Source organism: Pieris brassicae, chromosome 4, assembly GCF_905147105.1.
Source record: "Pieris brassicae chromosome 4, ilPieBrab1.1, whole genome shotgun sequence".
Taxonomy (NCBI): Eukaryota; Metazoa; Arthropoda; class Insecta; order Lepidoptera; family Pieridae; genus Pieris; species Pieris brassicae.
This window is the reverse complement of record NC_059668.1, coordinates 15,396,698-15,421,819: the sequence shown is the minus strand read 5'-3', so window position 1 is coordinate 15,421,819 and position 25,122 is coordinate 15,396,698. Positions and strand designations below refer to the sequence as shown.

The window sequence follows — 25,122 nt, the reverse complement described above, 5'->3', positions numbered from 1 at the left end:
TATTACAAGCGAAAGGTTTGTGATACATATTCGATGTATGACATAGATATCGATCTATCGCATCACTAAGATCTCAATTTGATTGAAAATATCCAGATTAACCTATATAAGCAACAGGTCAATACTCTTTAAATTACAGCCGAATGTGATAAAGTTATATCGCACCACACATGCTGCCAATTCTCAGTAAAGATTCACTGGCCGTTTTAATTATTGTTATTGCTAATTGTTTCACACTCAAGATGATATCATCAAGATGAAATGCTTTGTATGAGTGTTTGGTCTGTATGTGATTTGAATAAGGTCACAGTAACTCAATGGCACGTGTTATTTACCGCCGAAATAAGTTGCTCGATCTTTTTTTGTTTATGGAATTAACCGTTTTGGCTCTCCGTTACATATTTAATTTAAAAAAAATTTAATGTATAAGATTATTGTATTATGTTACATATTATTACGTACTTTATTACATAGTGATCAATGGATGCTGTCATTATAATGTGTCAGACATCGTAACATTCATATAAAATTAATTGCGAACTTTATGTGTCATTCAGTTTGGCGCCAGACGGCTCAACAGTCCTTGAATAAAGATTTGCAACAATTGTTTTATCTTAGATGGAGTGTCTGCTGAATTTATTAAGACAATGCTCGCCAAAATCGGAAGACTATAAAAAGTTTCTGACTAAGCCAAAATGGTAATAGTATATGTTCGACATATAAGAAACTATTCTGAATACAAATTACTTCTAAGTCAGTAAAGTACTTTTCTATATAAAATAATAATAAAAAATACTTATGCACTATATATTAGGTATACGACTACGAAACATCCAAGTTTGGGATTGAAGAATTCATTTTTGTATAACATATTATATTATAGAAAAATTCCCTTTCGGAGTGATAAAATTGGCATTCCTAACTCGTTAATTTGAAAATTATTTTTCAAAGATTTTTCTCATTAGCCAAGATTTAAGAACAAGATAGGTTCCCGATACTACTATTTGTTTACAACGGTACTCCTTAAGTATTCAGATAGGAAAAACAAGGCTATATACATGAAAGCCTACATGTACTAAACGTACGACAATCGTTGCATATCGAACTAGGTTAAGTACGCTTGCGACCTTTCAATATTACGTACCTCAAGCCTAAAAATCATTTTAGCGAAAGTGTAGTCCATTCAATACAACCTAAATAGTCTTTAAAAGCTTCGTAAGTTGACTTATTTTTTATTTTTATGATTCTTTATTTTCTACTTTTTAATGAGCATAACTGATTAGTGTATAGTGTTAGCAGTGTTGGGCTAGTAGCTTCAGCGTGCGACTCTCATCCCTGAGTTTGTTTCCGGGTTCGATCCCCGGCTGTGCATCGTGCGCATTTACCATTCGAACGGTGAAGGAAAACATCGTGAGGAAACCGACTTGCCTTAGGCCCAAATGTCGACGGTGGGCGTCAGGCACAGAAGGCTGATTACCTCCTTGCTTTAGAGGTCCTTGATTTGCTTTAGAAATGATCATAACTACCTACAGACCTAAAAAGGTTGTAGCGCCATTGAGTTTTTTGTTTAGTGTCTGAGGAACTCCACCATATGGAGTATCCACACCCAATCATAATGCATTTAACTATGTACCTATTTGACCCTATCTTATTGTAATTAAAAAAATACGAGCACCTTCAACTTATCATATAAGGCCAAAAGGCAGGTAGATCTGGCCACAGACGAACGTCTTGGTTGAAAACCCTAATACAATGGCTTGGTCAAAGCACCAAGTCCAAGCACCAAAATTAAATTAGTCCTGATGATCGCCCACCTTCTCAAACAAATGGCACTATATGAACAATGTATTTTCAAAGATAACATCCGAAATTATCAGTAAAACCACTTTCTGATGCATCATATTCATATATATCGTAATACAACCGCTGTAAAGACAATTACAAATTAAGTAACAACTGACACAACTCAAAGACTCTAACATGACTAAAAATATATTTGAAAGATCTAGATCTATCAATAAAAATAAACAATGTCTTATTACCTGTATCATATTTCTAACAACGTCAGCCCCAGCGCGAAGAGCCTTATGGAAGGTGCGTGTGGCGACGAAAGCTCGTCGGAGTTGCACTGATAATTTTGAAGGCACGTCCTCAAATGGTTGAATATCTCGCATGTGTTCACTCACGCATTTTAAATACCTGAAAAGAGCAGAACGTTAATAAATTGAGGGATTAAGATAAATGTTATGAAAATGACATACTTATAATCGAAAAGACTAAATAAGAATTGGACTGGACATTTATTATTTTTTAAGAAAAGAAGAACAGGAGACACAACGGACAGGACGCAAATGAACTGGTACGCTCTTTTTTTGAAGGACTTCAATGGGCTCCACATTATATTAAAGCGACGTAAACTTCAACTAGACATAAATAACGAACACTACTTTTCATGAAGTGTTTTATGTATTAATAACTAACTTTATATACTAATGTATGCCGTTAGTATATTTTTCATAAATTATTCATTGAAAACATGATTTACATCAACATAATGTTGATTATTAAAAGTTCGTTACGTTGAATAAAAGTTACCAAAAACAGTGTTATTGACATCCATCCAAATCATCACAAACAATCTCATCCGAAGCTTAAAGATCAAAACAAATCACCTTAACATTGCATTGTTCTCACACAAAGTCATTAAAATAGCAAGGACATCAAAGCTAACAAGTGGCGTTATAATGCAGCAATAGCGGATAACTGTATCGTCATAAATTAAGTATCAAAGCGGGCTCTGAATTCCTGAATGCATTGTATCAGTGAGGAGATTAACGGCGGTATTGTGCCAACAACAACGAGTTCCTATAATTATCTCGCCGACATATAATGGGCAAATTGCCGAACTTTATCCGTAGTGACGGCAAACGCGGGAAAATCATGGTCTTCCAACATTAATAAATTTAATAGTTTTATATAATTCTATTGATGTTGTACGAGTATACGATGCTTAAATTAGTTACAATAGCTGTTAAAGTAAGCATTTAATATAATGCTGGCAATGGCGTATGCCAAAACGAAGGCCTATTTTATTCATACTAAACTGCAAATTAAATAGCTATATTTAATTTACTAAATTTGGTATTTTTGCATTATTCAATAGAGTTTACCGGAGTTTTTCGGCTTGACCTACATTAGTAGGTCACTTTTATTTAAGTTAAACAGAGCCACGAATATTCAGATGAATTCTGAAATTTGATTTCTCGAATATTTCCAAAGTATTATATATAATTCCAAAATAATATAAAAGGAAAATAATTTATATATATCTTAACGAATGTACTCAAATAATTCCAATACCTTATCCCCGATCATGTATAATATTTTTCAAAATATGTTAAAAAAACGCCCATGCAAGATAGGCTAGTAACAACTATAATTTCATTAGGCTTACTGTGCCATCGTGTCTTAGTGGTTAACGCACATTCCTTTAAAAGCGTAAAGATTTTTACGAGTTATTCAAATAATCATGGCTAATTTCCATCGCTATTTTGGTACATAATACATGTATTACATAGTATGTACAAGTCACTGAATATTTATTACAAAATAGAACATCAAGGCTATGGGTATAACATATGCAATCCCAAAGGAATGAAGTCAACAACCAATAAAATATGTTATGCTGTCTAAAATCTCATGTTTGCTGTTCCAACACGAATTCACGTCATATCATACAATATGTTATATGCAAATCTTGAATATAAATCCTAGGTTAACTAATGTACAAATGTTTTTATGTACCGAGTAGATATGGCTGCTCTAGATTGTTATTGTAAGATTCAGAAACGTGACTTAGCATGAACTATCTCCAGTATATGACCTCATACACTATTAACACCCGATTTTGGCATTCGATTCTTCGCTCTTGATTTGACTTTGATAAATATTAATTAAGTAATCATTTCTAAGAATTTGATAGTATATGTTGAATTAATTGATTGTTGTGTATGCCATTTTATAAAAATTTTGCTTTGTTTTAATGGAAATTTGTGTTATAATTATATGTCCTGAGAAATAAATAAAAGTAATCGTTTACGTCAAAATAATGATTTAGATCTAATTAAAAGCGCAACCAACTCATAAAAATAATATCGAAATATTTATTTTATTTAAATTTATTTTACAAAGTGGCCAAAAAAATTAACTAAATTGCCTCTCAATAAATACAATTTTGATTATTTCATATTTTCCTTAAGTACTTAGTAAACGAATTATAAAATTTAAGTGCGATAAGTTATCGTATACTAAGAAAAAAAACATATTTTCGACAATTAGGTCTTAAGTTTATCAAAAATTCGGTATTTCCACGCTACGTTGTTATAATTTCGTTCATTATTACCATATTTGGTGATAATTGCCATGATATCCGACATGCAAGATCATACCAGTAATATAATAGATTGTTTAATTTTCTTAAACATGCTATAGTTCGTAGTGAAAATCCTGGTGAAATAAATACTATGATTTTATAAATTCGATATTTAAATATTTTACAATGTATGTGATCAGGGCTTGTTACTTTCGATTTTAGAAACGTATAATATAAAACGCGTTAATTTACGAACATTTTAGCCAATAAATGAAATAATTAAATAAAGGCCTTTATTGGTCTGGCCTGGATATACTCTATTAAAAAAGATCAAAGCAAAACATTAAAATAAAATGTTACAAAGATGACTAACGAGCAAAATGATACTTGTGTGTCACTATTTTGTTTAGGTGTGCATATAAAAGTGTCGACTCTGACTCTTTTATAGTTTTATTATATACATCAAGTTTGTTATACTAAAATGAAGCTTATAATTACTACATAAAGATTGATTTTTCTAAAACAAGTCTGTATACTTAAATTAAGTAGTTATATTTTATTAACTCGTCATTTTAAGAATTGCTGCAACCGTTTTCCGAAGCAAAATTTAGCATAAAATCAGAATGCTTAATAAAGCTGTGTCAACAAGAAACCATTATTGTTGCGTCGTCGTAAAAATAAACCATGTGCAAAACTATAATAGGCTGTTAATATATAATTCTGCAAATATAAATAGAATTTTCTAGAATTCTTCGAACAAAAAACGTTGGACTTACTTCTCATCAAAGCTGTACTGCGAATTGAGGACCGTGAACATCTTCTGATATAGGATTCCAAAGAAACTGTCCATCATCTCGTCGAAATTGGAATCGCCGCGTGTGTAATATCTGGAAGTCAAATATGTACTTAGAAATATGATCTGTGTAATAAAAATTATATATTATATTTGGAATCGTTATTTCAAGTATAGAGGAACACCTTTCAATATACGATCGACCTCTATACGTCAGACCAAATATCTCACCTTTCCAATTGCTCAAACAATTGCACGAAGACATAGGAATGCTGTTCGTAAATCATTCCGTACGTGCGCTTGAACATAGCGTGGAACTCCTCGCGCGAGAGCTGTAGTAGTTTCCGGAAGAATTCTGAAACAAGTAACATTTCATATTTAGAATTATTTAACACAATAGATTATGTGAAGAATTAAAGATTCTGTATGGCCTGTTACGTAATGAAAAAAATTGCTAACGACGTTGAAATTTGAAATTTGGAACGACTTCTTTGGTAAGTTAAATGACGGTGTTGCTAGTGTGCATTATATAAATTTCATTTATAATAATGACTTATTCGTAATATCATATTAGTTCTGTTTATATATTAAAACGAGTCCAAAACCACATTCTGGTGTGTAATTCAAATCATGATTCATTTTGTAAAAGGTATTAAATTAATGTGTAGTAAATATCTTTTGCAATACATACAATTATTTAAGTTAAGCCTGTCTTTAAATTATTATATAATGTATACTGAATATTTCCATTTTCTAAATAAATTTTACATATTACCTTTATAAAAAAACTTCAGTGTAAAGGCGCAGAATGTTATAAAAAGAATGCCCTATACTCTAGTACTTGTCTCTCTTCTTTCACATGTACCCTTATATCATAGAAATAGGTATTATTATATATTTGTACATAACATCGGTCCAAACTTTGTTTTGTTTAGCATGACGTTACTACGACTGGCAATGTGCGCAGGAGTGCCAGTTTACTAATATTAAAATCGAATAACACGCCTATAATAGTTATTTATGGATCTATAGACCAGAAGGTAATATTGAATGTAAGAACGTTTAGTCTTTATAACTTATATAGTTTGACAATTATATGTTTTAAAAGCGACCTTGTATATCGGTTTTTTTATAATGTCAAACCCACCACCCACACACATAGTGGTTGCGTTACCGGGCTTTAAAATTGTAATAAGCAGCAATATTTTTTAAGTCAAAAAAAATTGTTTTATTTTTTTATGATACAGCATACAAAAATATATGCAACCCTTAATTGTCACCGCCCTACGATCAACCCCTATTTTTTATTATAGTAGATAGGTTATTTTTATTGAACTAAAAAAAATGCTTCCTTGAAATAATACACATGACAAAACGACGTTTCCCGGGTTAGTAATATATAATTTAAATTAAAGCCCTATCTTAAACATATTTAATCTGTACTGTTTTAAATCTTTTTTACTCTGAGTATAGCGTAAGAATCACCCTTAAATTCAAGACCTAATACCAAGTGTGATTTTCATATGTCAAAAACCTATTAAACTTGACATACAGCTTCCAATATCAATACAAAAAGCCGTACAAAGAAAAGTGCCTTTTCGTTTGAAAATAAGACCAAGCAAGACTTGCCAAGGAGTAGTAATATATTAGTGCAATGACCGCGTTCTAATATATTATTGGACGAAGTTTGCGGCAATTTTGTCGCATATATACTCTTCATTATTATTCGTCACGCGCTTACTCGACGGCTATATTTATTCATTTGTTTATTTGATAAAAATCGAAGCAAAAACAGTTTTGGTAAATCATATTATTTTCATACTAATCGCTTTATAAAGCAATATGCTTTATGCTATAAATAACAGTGTTTCCTAACATATTGAGTGCCATAGCCTCATTTCATTAAACATACATATTTTAATATGTAAAATTAAATTGTTAAGAAATTAAATGAGGAGAATTTAATGATAGGTTTACTTGGAACTTGTTAACGAAAAACACAATAAGTATATTTTAATACAAATAATAAAAAAAACTAATATTACGTTTACAATTAAAAATATTACAAAAAGGCCCCCTTAACAATCAAGTTACCCCCCCCTGTGGGGCGAGGGTCCCACGTCCCAACGTTCCCTACACTGCTTTATATTATTATAATATAGACAATTTTAAAATGTTATACTAATATAATTCGAAATGTTTGGTACAATCAAAGTTTTCTCTTACTTCATTTATTTACTGATCCCATTTTGATTATATATTTCAATAATATTTTGAAATAAATTATATAAAAAGATAAATTTTAATAAATAAAAAAATATGTGTCGAGTAGAAAATCAAAAAAGATGGTAGCAGCGGAACTCCGCCGCTTTTTATTAGGCAACATAACGTGTGTCGTGTGTGTTAAGTGTGTTTAGTTCTCTCTAATTTAATTTTTCCTAACAATTTTCCCTGTTTTTTAAGGATAATTGATAATAAAAACAACTAATTTGTCAAAATTATACGTTTATTATTCATTCCAACAATTTAAAAAAAAATTTCTTCATTTTATAATCTGGCATCCCTATCAAATAAAAACTAATATCGGAAGTGTTCAAATGAATAAATGTCTAATCAATCGATGCCCTTATATGTGTAATACGATAATGTACAAATGTAATGCGTACGATGCGTGCGCACGATTCGGTTCCGTTATCGTTGTTATGATACACTTAATAGTGTTTAATAATTATCTAAATAAAATTTCCAAAAAGCATAAGAAGTTATCAAGGTTCTAGCGGTTGGTAGAACATAGACATCGCAAACTCTATAACAAAGTTTTTTTTTTATAATACAGCGTTTTCATAAATCAAACGCCAAGCAGCATGCAAAGACACGAATCAATCATCACGAATTAATTAATGTTTGTTAAAATATATTAAGATTGTATTTATATAATTTGAAAATACTTTCAAAGATATGTTTATAAAAGAAAACCATACGAAGAACAATATTCTGAAAATACAAGTAATATGAGGAAAAGTTAATATTCCGTCTTCGTGAAATATTAAATTCTAAGAACATAATGAAACACCGCCTGATTCAGATGTGAAGCTGTGATGCGCTATTATTTGTTTTTGTAGGCGTTTTCTACTAACCCGTTATATAAAAGATTATTCTGTTTATTTGTCGAGCTTCAATTGATAATATAATAATAATTATAAGTAGCGCTGCAGGATGTTAAAGTTCATGTATGAGCTTTTGTACTAGCTTTATAAATTAATTGTGTGATGTGTAAAACTGAACATAAACCAGGTACGATGCCTTACAAGGCATCTCAGAAACGAGGCTTAGTGCAAATATGTCCGAATAATCGACTTGCATCCTACCGAGAACAAGATCTTCTTCGTCCAATTCGTCTTTTTTAGTCCATCATGAAATATTTTATATGCGAATCATGTGTCATGTTCTTCAATATAGCTTTATATAGAAATTTTTAGGAACCTTTTACCACGCTAAAAAGGTAATTGACACCACAAACATATGTTGTGGTTTAGGGTATGCGATATTTAAGTTTTGTACAAATTGCGTTTACAGGAAAACTAATAGGAAAGAGGAAACATACAATTCAATGAATGTGGAATTCATTCATACATTTCACGCACGGTTTAGTAGTTTTTATACTGACATATAAATATTTATTTGTTTGAGGGAAGTTTACATTATTATTCTTGTAGTATAATGAACTGAGCATAGCACACGCACTTGTTTCTTTGCGCTACTAGACAAAAATCTTACCACAGACTACCGCAAATCGATTTTTGTGACAAGCGTCAACAAGCTTGAGATTTCATGTCAATATAGTTATATATTTAGTCCAATGTATGGGTAAGATTCAGAATCGAAGTCAAAAACATATTGAATTTGGGATAATCACGGGAGTAATACTTATCGCTAACGACAGTCCTACCTGCTGAAACAACCTTTAGTCACAAGGTTTATATATAATGTTTAAAGAACTTTATTCTCCTTAACAAAATTACCATCATCGAACAGCAGTTTTAATTGTGTAATTTAGTCCTTTATCTTCTCTTCTTACATCAATATTTTTATGAAACAAAATTATGATTACTGATCGGGATGGTAAGATAATCGTCCTGACAGCTTAGCTCAGTAAAATAAAATGTATTAATTTGAATTATTTTAACACGAACTTATGTTAAATCTCTCTTCAATATTAATTTGTAAAAACGTCTTAAGACGTGTTTTGTTCAGTAAATTCTAAGAAATCAAACAGATACCAGTAATGTATAAAATCAAAGGAAGCCGTGCACTACATCTGTGGTGTCCGAGAATAGCTTCCGAGTTAGTGACCTTCGTTACGCCCACACATTATATGAAGGTGAAAAGTTGGTTCGTGAGTAGACAAAACAAAAAGATAAAAGTGCTTTTAAACGAAAAATACGCAAATAATTTTATGAATCGAAAACTAAAAAGTACTTTAAGATCCCTTTAACAGCTTTTCAATCGATTAAAGAAAAAGATTTTAAAATATTTATTGTGTTTTCTCTTCTGTACGGATACCTTTTAAAGTACTGTATTTTTCGGCTACCAAATTAATCAATATTTGGTATACCGATCCAGTTTATGATCACTAATTAAATTGAACTAATCCCGATAATGTTATTACCTAATAGGCATGAGGTAAGACATAGTGAAATTGATGAATCACACTCTACATACGACGATAAATACCAGACATCAACATTAAGACAGGCAGTTTAATAAACGGTTTACAATATATTATTACGTTATGTGTTAGTTGCACTTCGATCACACAGTTCAAGTGTTCATTTACTCAAAAAAGCAAGCTCAATTATTTTTGCGTATTAATTAAGGTTTTCAGAGCAAATATGTTTTTTTTATAATTTTCAAGTTTATTTTAAACCGTTAGGCACATCATCTCGCGGGCCACGTGCCCAGCGCACCGCACAACCTCGTCACAGGGATTTAGCTGGCAGCTGAAAGCGTTCGGCTCAGTATGTGATGCATTTAAACTTTTTACAAGTATTGTCTCTTTAGCCTTTAGAATACCAAAATGTTGGTAGGTGTAGTAAAATATAAAATGATTCTAGTGTTTTCAGATTCTAGCCTAAAACAATTCTTATTAAAACAATATTCAACTATCGTTCGTTTCTAAAAATAATAAGTAAACATTTTTATCAAATTGTTTATCACAGTAAATAGACAAGGTGTATCAATTTGATAGTTACTAGGTATCGGATAAACTACTGTAATTTAGTATGATTGCTTATCGAATGTTGTGAAATATAAACTACTTATTTTAATTTGTATATGAATTTATTAAAATTGAAACATATATTTATATTTCGCTATGCTTGGTCTTAAATATTTAAGCAAGAAGTAAACGAATCACAAATTATCTGATAAGACCTTCTTACAGTTGACAGGAAGCCATATGTCAAAAGAAAGTGCAAAAGTCTTGTTTTAAGTTGGAATCGTGTCATGTGACTGAAACATCTAATTTCGAGTGCACAACAAGTTTTATATTTCATAATTTGTCGATTAATTTAGGGTCCCGCCATATGTCATTTTTGACACTTCAAAAATTGTCACTCGAGCCAAGAGTAATGATAACATAGCTTGTAGCGCTTCTAAAGATGATTAGTGGTTAACGCCACGTTAGTTACATATTAATCATAATCTGTCCACGACACGAAATGGTGTTAATGCACTTGTACTTAGTTAAATGAACCGTTGTTAATTTATGAACTTGTAACTGGATATTTATTAATATGTTGGAGTATTTTGGTTTTAATTTACGTCATCTTGTTCCAGATATATTTTCTATGCAGTGTTCGAATGTAATCGAACTAGTCTTCTAGGCTAAGCGTATTGAAACGTTACGATGCACTTCAAAAGTGGTGATGGGAAAGAGGACTAATTTGTCAATTCTGGGACCACTACAAGCGATAACCATTCTTTCTTAGTGGACCAAAGGATCCCGAGCTTCAAGCTGAACTTGTAGAAGCTTCAGGTGACCGAAGGCACAAGAGGCTTCTTCTCTAGGCCCGATGCCTTACTCGCTGGACCAGGCTAAGTAGGTCCTTACACGCCGTATGAGGAAGATAATACAACACCAACACGATCTTCAGTATTCTTCAAGATTTTTTTATTTCCGAAATAATAGGCAATCATAACCATAAAATAAAATCGACTAGAAAATAAAGAAGAAGATGCAGAACTGTTTTTAAACATAAAAACACTTCTATCACTCATATTTAAAACGCGAGTTACATTATTTACATTACTTGACGTTTCGAGTGCGTGTTTGGTCAGCGAGACTCCAACATCGTGATGTTGACAGTCTATCTTGACAGATTCGACATTTGACGATTTGTCGTTAACCAAAGACAATAACATAAACATGTCTTTTACAATCAATTTAAATAAAAATGAATCAAATATATTTTGCCAAGCGCAAAACTCTAACATGGCTGGACCAAATACAAAACTCTAAGGAAGGTTCATATGGAGAGATAAGTTGCACCACACCCTAAAAGCCAGTTTTCTAACACAGTAACTACTAAATATTTAAAAAGTTTACTTAGGTTTTTATTCCAGAAAAGCAATCTGTGTCTGTATGAGGTAACATAGCATAATATTGTATATGTTATACAGCTACTAAAAAGGTAAGTAAGAAAGTCATATCAAGGCGAAACGAAGTTCGCGGGAGCAGCTAGTTTTAAATATAAACACAGCGTATAGATAATTGGATGGAATTTTAAAAATCACTTTTCAAATACCACTAAAGGTAATGTGGGTTCTTCGATTTAGACATAAAGTGTGGTATTCACACCAATATTATTCGAAATCTAAAAATAAACGCCCACGTGCACTCGAAGATAACGACCATCTGTTAGTTAACGATCGTTCACACGAGATATATCGAGACTTAAATACTGCCATAATACACTATTAGAGCTTTTACATACACGTTGTATATAAATATTGGAGCTGTGTTGGCCTAGTGGCTTGAGCGTGCTACTCTCACCTCAGGTTCCAGCCCCGGCTGTAAACCAAAGGACTTTTTATTATATGTGCGCAGTAAACCCATGTACGGACGCCAACCCTTTTAGGTAATAATGTCCCTTTTTTAAGAAAGGGGAGACTTCGACTAAAAAAACCCATGTGAATGTGATGGTGAAGGAAAACATCGTGAGGAACATGATTTATTCTAATTCGTATCTCGTATTGAGCGATGTCAAATAACTTCATACAGAAAAAAACAATTGACAGCTCTTGAAACTAGATTTAAGATTGACGGCGTGTCTCAGCACAGAAGGCTGTTCTATCTATTAAGTAAAAATATAATCTCGAAATGAAATCTGAGGTTGCAAGCTGCCCGTTCATGCCCCCTTCCTGGCAACGCCCATGGTCGGAACATAAATCTATTACCAACTTTCACATACTACTTTTTACAAAATCAGCAGATACATTGGCCTGCTGTAAAACGTATACATAATACATGTGGCCAGCGGTTAATTGCGAAGCGGAGCCGGGCGCCGACCCTTATATGGTATGTCTGTCATGTAGACCAGGGTTGGAGAACCCTTGGTTCAGTAACAGGAAAAAGGTTCCGGGTCAAAACTGGCCTGGGTGACTTCTGAATTATCTTGTTTCTTTTTTTAATTCGCAAACAGATCCGATACTCGTCGACATGGCAAAATTTTATTTAACTAAAATTTTAAACTTATTGAATAACAACTTATATTAGTAAGGACCTATCCTTAATAATAGATTTATTTTTACAGCTGTATTATTATTTAGCTGGTAAACATAATAGTAATACAGAAAAATGTGTGCGTGTACTAGTGTACACATGTAAGAAGTGAAACTTCTTTATGACTTTATTTTCGAAAAATGATATACTATATGCAACTTTACAGAAATTGGTTAAATAAAGTTAAATAAGATAAAGTTTAACAAAAAGCTTTTATTATCATAGATATGAATACAAATAATACAATTATTTCATTTTACCTTATTACCATTAAGATTATTACAGAATTTCATTAATTGTAATATAATTATAACTATCATTGTTACCGTTATTATACATTTTTGTTATTAATGGCTTCGAATCAACCGTGGTAGGGACCAGAAAAAGATGGCGCGTAACCGAAAAATGTGACGGAATATTTTTCCAACGCCGATAAAGAAGTTTCCCTTCAAATATCTTTACAATAATTATTTGTATGACAAAAGGGCAAAAGGTTGCGTACATCTGACGTGGACATGAGCAAATGACAATACCTGTGTAGAAAGTCCAAGGTAATTGGATTCGCTGAAAGCACTTCAGACCCTCAAAATGGAAGCTTGGTGTGACCTAATTTGTAATGATGAAATCTCATTACAATACATTTTGCATTCTTTGAGGAATCAATACACAATTATAGTCAACAAGAGGAAGATTTTCTTTAGAGAAAAGCTCACAAATTAAAAGTTCAAAATACGTCTATACCTAGTTGCATTAATAAACTAAAGTTGATGTCGACCTGTATTCGCACTCTATTGCTTCATTTAAGAATTAATTAACACAATTATTATATTTTTCTTAAAAAATCATACATCAGTGGCGCTACAACCATTTTAGGTCTGGACCTCAGGTTTTGGTATTTGTTTCATGATCATTTGTTAATCTAATAGGCAACTAGATGATCAACCACCAGTGCATGGCACACGCCGTCGATTTTGTCGGGCTAAGGCAAGCCGGTTTCCTCACGGTGGTCCTTCAACGTTCGACAGAATCTAAAATGCACACATAGAAAGAAAGTCCATTGGTGCACAGCCGGGGATCGAAGCTATGACTCAGGGATTGGAGTCGCACGCTGAAGCCGCTAGGCCAACACTGCTCACTATACTTTTCAATGCCAGAGGGCTCGCAAGTGCGTTACCGGCCTTTTTAGAATTGGTACGCTCTTCCCTTTATGGACCCTAATTCCAATTGGTTCAGAAATACTTCAGATAGTTTCACAAAGGGGCATCTTATGTGTGATCTTCATATTATCTACTTTCCCGTTCTGCTATCGTGTGTTAATTTTTTTTTTCTGTGCAACTCTTCTAGAAAACATCATATATTATTTCTTTTGGTTTCTTCTTAATTTAAACTTAGAACTTTTAGTCTAAAGCAAGTTTAAAAGGTTAAAGCTAATCAAAATTACTTTTCACTGTTTTAAAAAAATATTTTTATTTTTATAAGACCCCTAATACCAACCACGGTAGATGGTTGAGGTCGAGAAAATGTGGTTGGTATATGCCCCCCTTCCTTAAACTTTATATTGCAACGTGGTAGGAGTGACTTGAACGGCGGAAATGTCATTTCAATAAATCTATCACGGCAATTAATATAACAACCGAACAAGTATTTCCGTTGCTCTTTTCGCCATGTCTCGTATTAATTTTCTCTCCGCCTTGTAGGGAAAATGCAATTAGGTCTCCAACAGATGGAATTATTACAGTTATGAATTCAACAAACACTCTTGAGAGTGTGCAGAGAAACTCTTTGTGACGCGCTACTCGAGAGCCGTAACAACTTTTGACTTTCAAGACGTCCTTTTGCAAGGTGTTTGAGACTACGCGGAATATAGTTAGGGAAATGTTTTTCATTTTATTTTTGTGAGGTTTAACGGCAGGTTAAACCTCACAAATAAAGGCAGGTAATTTAGGTAATTTAAGGTAAAATAACTTATCCATTATTGTAAGGTTAGAGCAATTGCAGCTTATGCGTGCTTCTTCCTGACATCACGATCGAATTGCGGCTGTGAATCAATGCAGTTTTCTTTCTTTAGACGCATTCAACATTGGCTCCACACACATTGAAAGAAACCGGCATGTCTTAAATCCCCAAACTCGACATATGTTAGACACAGAAACTAAATACTTGTATAAAAATATTGACGTACATTTTTGGCTTGTGATTGTGAAGTCTATATTGGTATTCGCTCTCTGTATTATATCATAGAGTAAATGCTTATACGAATAACAAAGCAGCTAGTTTATACTACGTTAAAGTTGTATGAAACGCACAGTCATTTTAAAACGGGTTAAAGCTATTTTTCGGTATTTACATAAACAAATTTTCTTTCATAACGATACTTGTACCTAATACTTATGAATACTAATTAACTTAAAACGTTGTGGTGCCAGTGGGCCTACTGTCCGCCTACAGTCAATATTGACATTACTTTCCCACCCATAGACTCCCACGGAATTAAGTGATCACGGTTAAGTGTAGAATTTTGTCCAAATGATACGCGCCATTGTTTGTGTAGTGAAAAATTTCCAAAAGACACAGGTCCAAGTAGTATGAAAGTACAGAATCCCAGTTTTGCTCGATTTCGTATAATTTTAAATTAATGTCGAGGGATTATCCATTTAAATGTAATTAATTTGCTGATATAAATTGAAACTACATGTTTTATATATGAATTTTACGTCATTTATAAAGGAAACGTAAAGAATGGAACAAAAAACGATATGCCTCTCTCAGTCAGCCGCAACGGAAGTCAGGAGCACTCATTTAATATTAATAAAAAAAAAGAATGCTACAGAATCGAGCCGTGCTATATTAGTCTAAGACCATAAAGAGTACGTGAGACTAATTTTGCCATTTATTTGTCTGTTTTATTAATATAGATTTTAATAACTAGGTAATCAGTCATCAGTGTCCAACAAATGTAGACTATTTATGGGTCTAAGTTATCCTTTATTCTTTACAATATTGTTCGTTATTCATTTTATGAACTGAACTCAAAGGCTTTTTTAGGAGTTTTATATATGAGTCTTATATTGTTAACATCGTTAAAATGACACAATATTTGAGCATACATATTTGTTAAAGTATTAATAATCAATGAATACTTTACATATCTAAGTTATTCATATAACAAAGAACAGTAAGGTTAGGTTAGGTCATGGATATGCTCAAAGCCTTATTAGTCGTTATACGCTATGTTTGTACATACATGATACATTCTAGTACAGTTTATAAGAATGTTGACATATTTGATATTTGACGTACTTTAGTTATTTACTCATATATTATCCACTTTTTACTAATTAAAGAAATACTTGTATTTTATTATAGCTTTGACTTTATTTATTTTATTTAGTCACACTTCGTTGCAATAAAAATAAAAGAAACACAAATAACACAATACATAAAAAAGACAAGGCATGCAACGGGCGGCCTTATCGCTAATTAGCGATCTCTTCCAGGCAACCCTAGTAAGAGAAAAATTTCGGTCGGAACGGTCTTTCTATTGTGCGGATTTAACACTCGCTAAAGGTAAAGGAAAGCCCCAAACAGTTAACCGCGTGTGTGAGGCACAGAAGGCTGATGACCTACTTGCCTATTACGAAAAACAAATGAGTACGCAACAGATACAGAAACAGCACAGAGCTAAAAGGTTTTCCAATTGTTGCAGAGTTCATATTGTGGGGATCTTGTACCTAAGCGGTTTATAAAAGGTTGCAATTCCATATTAGATTCTAATCACGGTTGGGGTTATAATTTGTACCTTCTGGTAGGTTGTATTAACTGTTGGTCCATTCTCTCACAGGGCGGATACGCTACAACTTCTAAGCCAATTGCAACCCAAATTCTAGATTCTCGAAGAATAATACAATCAAATCCGTTTACAACGACATCGTTTAGAACAACATACCGGTTATATTGAACAAAATCAAAGGTCCCGGCGGAATTCTATGTATTGTGTACTTAATAATAACGTCATTGGCTTTTACGACTATCGGTTTTTACGGCCAAATATCCCTTCGTTATAACAGATTTTGACTGTAGTTTCATGTATAATAAACAATTGACCAACCACTTGTATAACACACTTAAATAAAATACTTATGAAGACAAATAACGCTGAATAAATGAATAGAGAACCATCAAAATACTATATATATGAATAATCAGTAACATTAACGATTAAAACGTCATTTAACGTTAGACTGTAAGGCAAAATTAGTTAAATTTATAATTTAACCCGAGTTTAAATAGAAACGTTTCAAAGCCACTCCGCAATGCAGTTATATGAAGTGGTATAAGTTTATAATATTCCTCAAGAAATATGGAAAGCTTAAAGACGTTTAATAATATTAGAATTATGAATACTCTGAAAATCGACTTTAAATAGACGTCTTTGCGTACAACCTCCCAACTTTTAACGGACTCATAAAGGCCGGCAACGTACCTGCTAACATGCTGCGACGGCTGCCTTTTAAAGCCTCACAGTAGGTTCGTTTGCCCCTCATATAAAAACAAAAATGGAGTATTGTCTCGAAATATAATATTAGGCGTTAACTGGGTAACGAACTTTGTTGGTCTAGGAGTTTCAGCTTGAGACTCTAAATCCTAAGGTCGTCGGCTCGATCACCAATTGTGCACACAGCATATCTTTATATCTATACGCTAATTTAGACTAGCTCAGTGAACTAAAACGTAAAAAAAACCGGCAGGTCTTAGACCCAAGTCGACGGCGAAATTCAGGCACAGAAGGCCGATCACCGTCCCTATTAATAAAACATGATCACGAAATAGAATACAGAAATCACACAAGTGGCTCCTAACAGCTTAGCTTTTGCAATAATATTTCTCAAATCAAATCAATGAAACCGTCTAAGTGCACGGAGTGCTGTTTTCTCGCGATAACCCGGAGCGGTCACACTTATTTATATCACGGTACTTTTAAGGCTGGTTACACACATCGTAACTATAACAAAACATTAAGCAACACTATAACAAACGCGTTATAAGTAACACTTTTCTGATCGTTGACTTCTTGAGGTCGTAATCCGCGTATAATATTGATCTAAACTAAAAGGTTTAATCCTAATGTTTCTATGTCTTAATAATAGTCAATAAACCTGGTTTTGGCCTAGTGACTTCACCGTGCGACTCTCATCCCTGAGGTCGTAGGTTCAATCCCCGGATCCCCTGTGCACCAATGGATTTTCTTTCGCATATAATATTCGCCCGAACGGTGAAGGAAAACATCGTGATAAAACCGGCTTGCCTTAGACCTAAAAAGTCGCCCACGTGTATCAGGGACAGCTGCAGCTGATCGCCTACTTGCCTATTTGATTGACAAAAAAATTATCATGAAACAGATACAGAAATCTAAGGCCAGACCCCAAAAGGTTTTAGTGCCACTAAGTCATTTTTATTTATTCAATTACAAATACCAAAAAAACACTCACGCTAAATAGAAAAAACAAAAAAAATATAATTTAAATTAGTTAATACAACTAAGTTATAAGAAACAAAGCTATAAAACACGACAATAATGTTTTTAAAGTAAAACTTCTTCGGCGTTGGGAAAAAATTATGGTCACATTTTTCGGTTACGCGTCACATTTTTCCGTTACGCGCCATCTTTTTCTTGTCCCTACCACGGTTGATTTGAAGAGATTCGAAGCCATTAATAACAAGGATATATAATAACGATAACAATGATAGTAATAATTCTATTACAATAATGAAATTATGTAATAATCTTAGTAGTAATGAGGTAAAATGATATAATTTTATTATTTGTATTCATGTCTCTGATAATAAGCCTTTTGTTAAACTTTATTTAATTTAACTTTATTTAACCAATTTCTGTAAAGTTGCATATAGTAGATCGTTTTTCGAAAAATAAGGTCATAAAGAAGATTCACTTCTTACTTGTGTACACTATTTATTACACACACACATTTTTTTAAAATAATATTATGGTATCATAGGCAAAAATCTAAATTATATTGCATAGTGTACAAACGGCGTTATATGAACGAGCACTTACGAAATGAGTTTGTTTTTCTTATACATGGATGTCGTAACCAATGAATGATCAGTGTATACTCTATAGTTTATGTGAATAAGACAGAATAAACGATAACATTTTGGGCTCGGATAAAAACAGAAAGATAAAAAAATTAAATTAAAGTAATTAGATGATAACTCCGCGGTGTATCAACAACAGCTTATCATTTTAAATTAAACATACTACAAGATATTATAATTATACAAATTCTATACTTCAGCGAGCTTATTGCGACTATTTTTAAGTCATGCTGTATTGAGTGGACAGCAGAAAGAGATTTAGATATTTTGAGCACGTTGGGCTTCATTGGTCAGCTTCGCTATATCAGCCACGCTTAGTTATAGTCTTACTAAAATCTGAATAGGACTAAAACTTGAAGAGGACTAATGTTACATTATATTTAATTCTCATATCTTCAAAAGACACATGAAAAAAATAGGAAAAGAAGGAAAGTCATAAACTTGGGATTTTCTTTGCAAAAATCTGTTTGAAGCTATTTTGAAAATTCTTACTAGAAGACTAAATTTCCCTTAATAACGGAAGTGACATTTATTACTGATTGTTAATAATTTTCTTTCTTTTATAAGAACATATATTATTTATTAGGATGTAATTATTTGGATACACATTCATAATTGAGACTTTTACAACATCACAATTGCAATTCCAATTATAAGTATACAATATTGTTAGGTTACTGCTGTAAATATAGGCTAATGTACGTGCAGAAATTCCGAGGAAATCCTACTCGTGTAACGCCTTACAAGTCATGGTTCGCAGTGGGGTCAGAAGATTAGAGCGTCTAGGACAGTTGTCCAAGGCCACTGCCCACTGAACGCCTACGTTACATTTTATTGGTTTAATGGGTATCTATTTAGTTACGAAACAAATTGTATACACGCTTCCTTTGCCTCTTAAAGGTAATTTCTAATGCGTTTTAAATATTCTATGAAAATCAGGTCCAAACATTTTTAGTCACGCACAACACAACACGCTCCAAATCTGACTGTGAATAAGATTATTCTACAATATTGTCTCTAAGGAAGGTTCTTAATTTTTTTTTTCATTAAACTTTACTATACGATATAAGGTGTTTGCTACCTAAAAATTATTTATTGATTGAAAATGATTTAAATCGGCATGTTACTCGCAAACTTAACATAAGCTATAGTGCTATATACGACAACTTGTCATTATACCAATGCATTTCTGTAATAAAAGCATAGTTTTAATAACCTTATATTAGTTTTATTGCAATTATTAGTAATGGAACGCCGTTATTACGAAATTAATTCCTCTGAAATACATTTCAAAACTATTTATTTCAAATTACATTCACATTTGGCAATGAGTAGGGCGAAACACGAATTGCTATATATTAGTTGACAGTTCACATTTACGCGGCGACTCCCGGTTGTGTAGATTTCCAATTCGTAATTTTAAAAAAAGGAAAATCTTTTGGTACTCTCTACTTACCATCAAATTTCTTCGCCTTGTTCCCTAGGATATCGGCTAACTTGGTAAGCTCTGTTCTTAGCGCCCCTTCTAGCTGCGTATGCGCTTGTTGTGTGAGTCGAGGCCGTGCATTGGGCCCGCAGCATCCTTTGTTTGAACATAATTCCCCGGCATCTGCAAAATAATTATATAATTAATTATTAAGAAGTAATATAAAAAAGAAATAAAAAAACTTCAACGTAATAACTTTTTCTCTAAACATATTTAATATAATCAAAGGCGTGAACAAGACATTAGTTTTACGTCTTCTAAATAACGTAATATTTAAAAAAAAATACGTTTAATAATTTTAAAAAAAATCCATGAATAATACAAGATGCCTACGTGTTTTCAAATTCAAAATTGGAAGTTAGTATTCTGTCACGGTTGTCTATGCACACCCCAAGTCGCTCGTAATGCAATAAACTCTTCATCGAGCGGATGTTTAAACTTATTTCAGCCCCATAGATTATATAAGGTAGTGATGGGGTCGGAAACAGGGGTCTTAAAGACGTAGTGACGCGCCAAATTGCAAATGATTATTACAGAGATAAAATGTCTATGACATGACATTTTAATTTTACAACACGAATATTTATTATCTTGATATCCATAAGATAAACAATTAATTAAACAGTAATGGCTCGGAATTTGTCATTTGCGACCACATTGATATCTCGATATTTATTTAGTCTTAAAACAAAAGGATACTGAAAAATACGTTTTTATTGTAACTTTTTATAAAATAGAATAGATTTTTTATAAAATAGAATAGATATTTTATTATTAATAGCTTATTAAGCTTATTGATTTTCAAAAATATCGATACATAAACAACACTATTATGTCAAAAATTAAAACTTGATGGGATCGATAGTAACGAAATTGTCAACATTAGGGCGGGTCCCTTTTCCCTGATAGAGTTCCAATATTACTATAATATCAAATGATTGTACAAACAACTACTATTACTCTTTATATACTATTGTAGAATTTGTTCTGATAACATTTGTTTTATATACTATAGCTAACTCATGCCAATTTTTGTTGCCCGAATAAAATTCTTAGAAAAGTTCAAAGTTTTAACCTCAATTTCTTTGCATTTAGAATAAATCTTCAGTTCGTGTTTTGATAAATGTTATGTTCAAGGGGTTTGAGAATAGTTTAGATTTACAATTAGATTTTGTATATAAACTTGTTGTTTTTATGTTCAAGGTGTTTGAGAATAGTTTAGATTTTGTATATAAACTTGGTTATATAAAAAAAAAAACATCAAAAATATTTTACTTTCACATTATACGGTCCTGATTATTACAGCTTATTTATAAGTTTGAAACTGAATTCATTTTCCGTTTTATTACTTTCATTATGTTACGAGTTTTCTAGAATTACTGACTGACATTTTCATCCGTTACAAAAATTGAAATAAAAATTAATCAAAATCTAAATAAACATATGTAAGATTGTCAACTTGCAGCTTAGGAATTAAAAACTTCAACATAGTATAAAATATTCCAATAACAATATCTCAATTAATACAACTATTGACGCGTCACCGCATAGTAGACGTGCTTGCTTCATCCCAACTAGGATAATTCGGATTTAAGGTAATCAAGCAAATATAGCTTTAATAGTGAGGCACGAGAGTTCAATGTAATTTGCATAGCTGGCTTGTGGGGTCAATATGAATTAATCCTGGGATCCGGTTTCAGGGAAAGGAGCAAAGCGTTTATAATATTATAGACTTCATTTATATTTTTCTAGTTTCATAATATGTTCCAACATGTATGATTCTAGATATTTGGAGCTAAGTGTGTAATTATTTCAACCTAACATGACGTTTACCTAAAACATCCAAATTTAACAATTATAATAAAAAGACCTCTCTCTACGTTTGAAATGTATTTTTTCCAAACCAAACTATATTAATTTGTTAATAATGATATTTTTCAACAATACCAGCAAACAACTTGTTTATTTTAACAAATGCTTACACATTATCAGCTTACTATATATCAGAGCTAACCAAAGACTTAGAATATGTCAGTAACATGTAAATGACTCAACCTCTATCGCTAATCCCTTGGTCTGCCCTGCAATCAAGTGGCATCCCCAAGTGAGGGGCGGATAACGTGCGACACCACAACCTTTTGATATTTTAATGTTTACAGAGACGAGGGATTCGTCTCGTCAAATCATCACCAACTGGTCAAATATTACTAATACTTCTAGAACCATGCAGTATGACAGCGATTTTCAGAGGGAAACAGTTTTAAATATAAGTTGTGTTTGAACGCATTGTTGTTTAAAATAGCCAACTGCTATTTTAAACAACAATGCGTTCGTTGTTTTACGTATGTGATTAGGCATACCTATATTTAATGATTTACATCTAAATATTTGCAAATTGGCTAAGTATTTAACTTTTTCGTTAGGGTAGTTCATGGTAGTTATTACAAACTTAGTTCACAAAGCGTGAATCAATATTAACACGGAACGGTAATGGAAGGAACTGCATGGACACTTACACTGCTAGAAGGCTCGCAAATCATTTTCCGGCTTACGCTTTCTTGAAGGACTCGAAATCAATCGGTTTGGAAATACTACTAGTGGATAGTTTGTTCCGCGTGGCAGCCAAAAACTGACTTAAAACACACAATTGTGCTAGAGATTCGTTTACAAAAACGTAACCAAAAAAACATCCAAAGTTAGACGAATTCTAAGAAACGCAAAAACACTAACACCTTAGCATAAACAAACGGAGTTGCACGCGTATGATTTAGTGCATCCCTCTTTAATCTCTGGTACAAACAAACTTATGAATAAAACACTGAGACAAGTCATTATAACTTCGTTTGTTGAGCTTACATGACTTCCCGTAAGAATATAATTTATTTTTAATATTTCAAAAGCAGTCTATCTTACTGAGATGCACATTGTATAATTTAAAAGTTCATTCATCTTTGATTTAATATTCGTATAGATTTTAAATTTAAGGTCTCATTTAGGGTATAATTTTAGGTCAAATATTACAAAGTTTAATACTCAATGTTATAGAAAATTATTGTTAATTGTAATAATATACAGGGACTATAAGTAGAAGATTGATAGATTCAATCATCATTAACAATTGACGTATACGGAAGCTTATTATCAGTGTAACCTATGAACCTTCTGAAACAGGGACAAGATATTTCACTTAACTTGAGTGTTAACATTTGAAAACCACAATTTGCGAAAGATAACGTTATGCAATGTGTGAAACATTTAATAATTTGAGAGCTTTTGCTGCATGCGTAGCATACTCGTAATACGTCAAGTAATTAATTCAAACACTTTTTAAATTGTATGAATTAATTACCCTCAACTGTATTAAATATTAATTAAACTAAAATTGTTGATATAATCTTTATAGGATATCCAAACCTTATTTAAAATAATTTATTTTGTATCCGTTACAAAACAATGTGCGTTGCAGACTTTTACCAGAGGGTAATGTGTGAGTCTATGGGCGGCATCACTTAATATCAGATGAACCTTCTGCCCGTTGGCCTTTGTTATATAAAAAAACGTAATTTAAAGGACTTATCGCAATTAATTACTAAAATAAAAAATTATAAAACCACATAAAAAAAACTGTCAGACAGAAAGACGTAACACGTCCCGTATCTATGTAATCTTAGTTATTTTGTTTGACAATCAAATGAAAAGCAAAATCGTTTCGTCTGAAAAGTTCGTTAAAAACCTATTCATTTACGACAGTTTATCTTGTAAATAAACATAAACCCTCAGCGACCTACTTTAGAGGGAAATGATTTATTTAAAGCGAAAAGAGATTCCGCCCCGGAGACTAGCACCCTCGCTACAAGTGCGGTAATTTTATTTCATATTTCCCTTTGATAATTTGTTCCTGACTTAGCGAGTGTTTTTGTTATAATAACAGCTTAAATGAACAACTCACACCTTCTATCGTAATTGCTCTATAATTTTTGGATATAATATCAGTAAGTCTACCATGAACTCACGTTAAAAGTAATTTTCCCAACCTCATATATATAAAAAAAGACAAATGAAAACTTGATACAATTGAAGGAATGCGTCGAATTGTATACCATTTTTTTATATAAAAACTTAAACCCTTAAAACTAGTCAAATATATTGGAAACTTACGAAAAAAAACAACATTTAACTTATATTTATCAAATAATCTAAAAACATCAACAAAATATTCCAACTTGTCGGCCCCAATCATACCCCACGTTGCCAAAGCTTTATAGAGTTGTTAAATAAAAGCCATTGTATCGCAACAAATTGAAGGATTTTGTATTGTACATTTGATTATTGAATCGTTGCAAAACAATGCACCCTCAACGCCCTAATATAATTATATAGCGCTGGCATGTTTCTAAACCTTAGCCTAGTAGTTAGCACGTGGTATGCGGTAAAGGAAAACATAGTAAGGAAACCGTCTTACCCAAAGATTCTTCAGTTTTTCGTATGACCTAAAACGTATTGGATATGTACAATACGTTTGTACATGTATCTATGATTAAAGCGGATAAGGCTTTGATGTTACTGCATCC

The 25,122-nt window shown here is 32.4% G+C and overlaps 1 protein-coding gene across 1 annotated transcript in view; it reads right to left on the bottom strand.

Moving 5' to 3' along the window:
- Positions 1–25,122, bottom strand: part of LOC123708166 (glypican-6) — a 67,155-nt gene that overhangs the window by 5,517 nt on the left and 36,516 nt on the right. Inside the window, exons 2-5 of the mRNA XM_045658707.1 lie at positions 20,522–20,674; positions 5,397–5,520; positions 5,149–5,259; positions 2,043–2,199 (exon numbers count right to left, since the gene is read on the bottom strand). Coding sequence (XP_045514663.1) covers positions 2,043–2,199; positions 5,149–5,259; positions 5,397–5,520; positions 20,522–20,674 — 545 coding nt within the window. The remainder of the gene's footprint in view (positions 1–2,042; positions 2,200–5,148; positions 5,260–5,396; positions 5,521–20,521; positions 20,675–25,122) is intronic.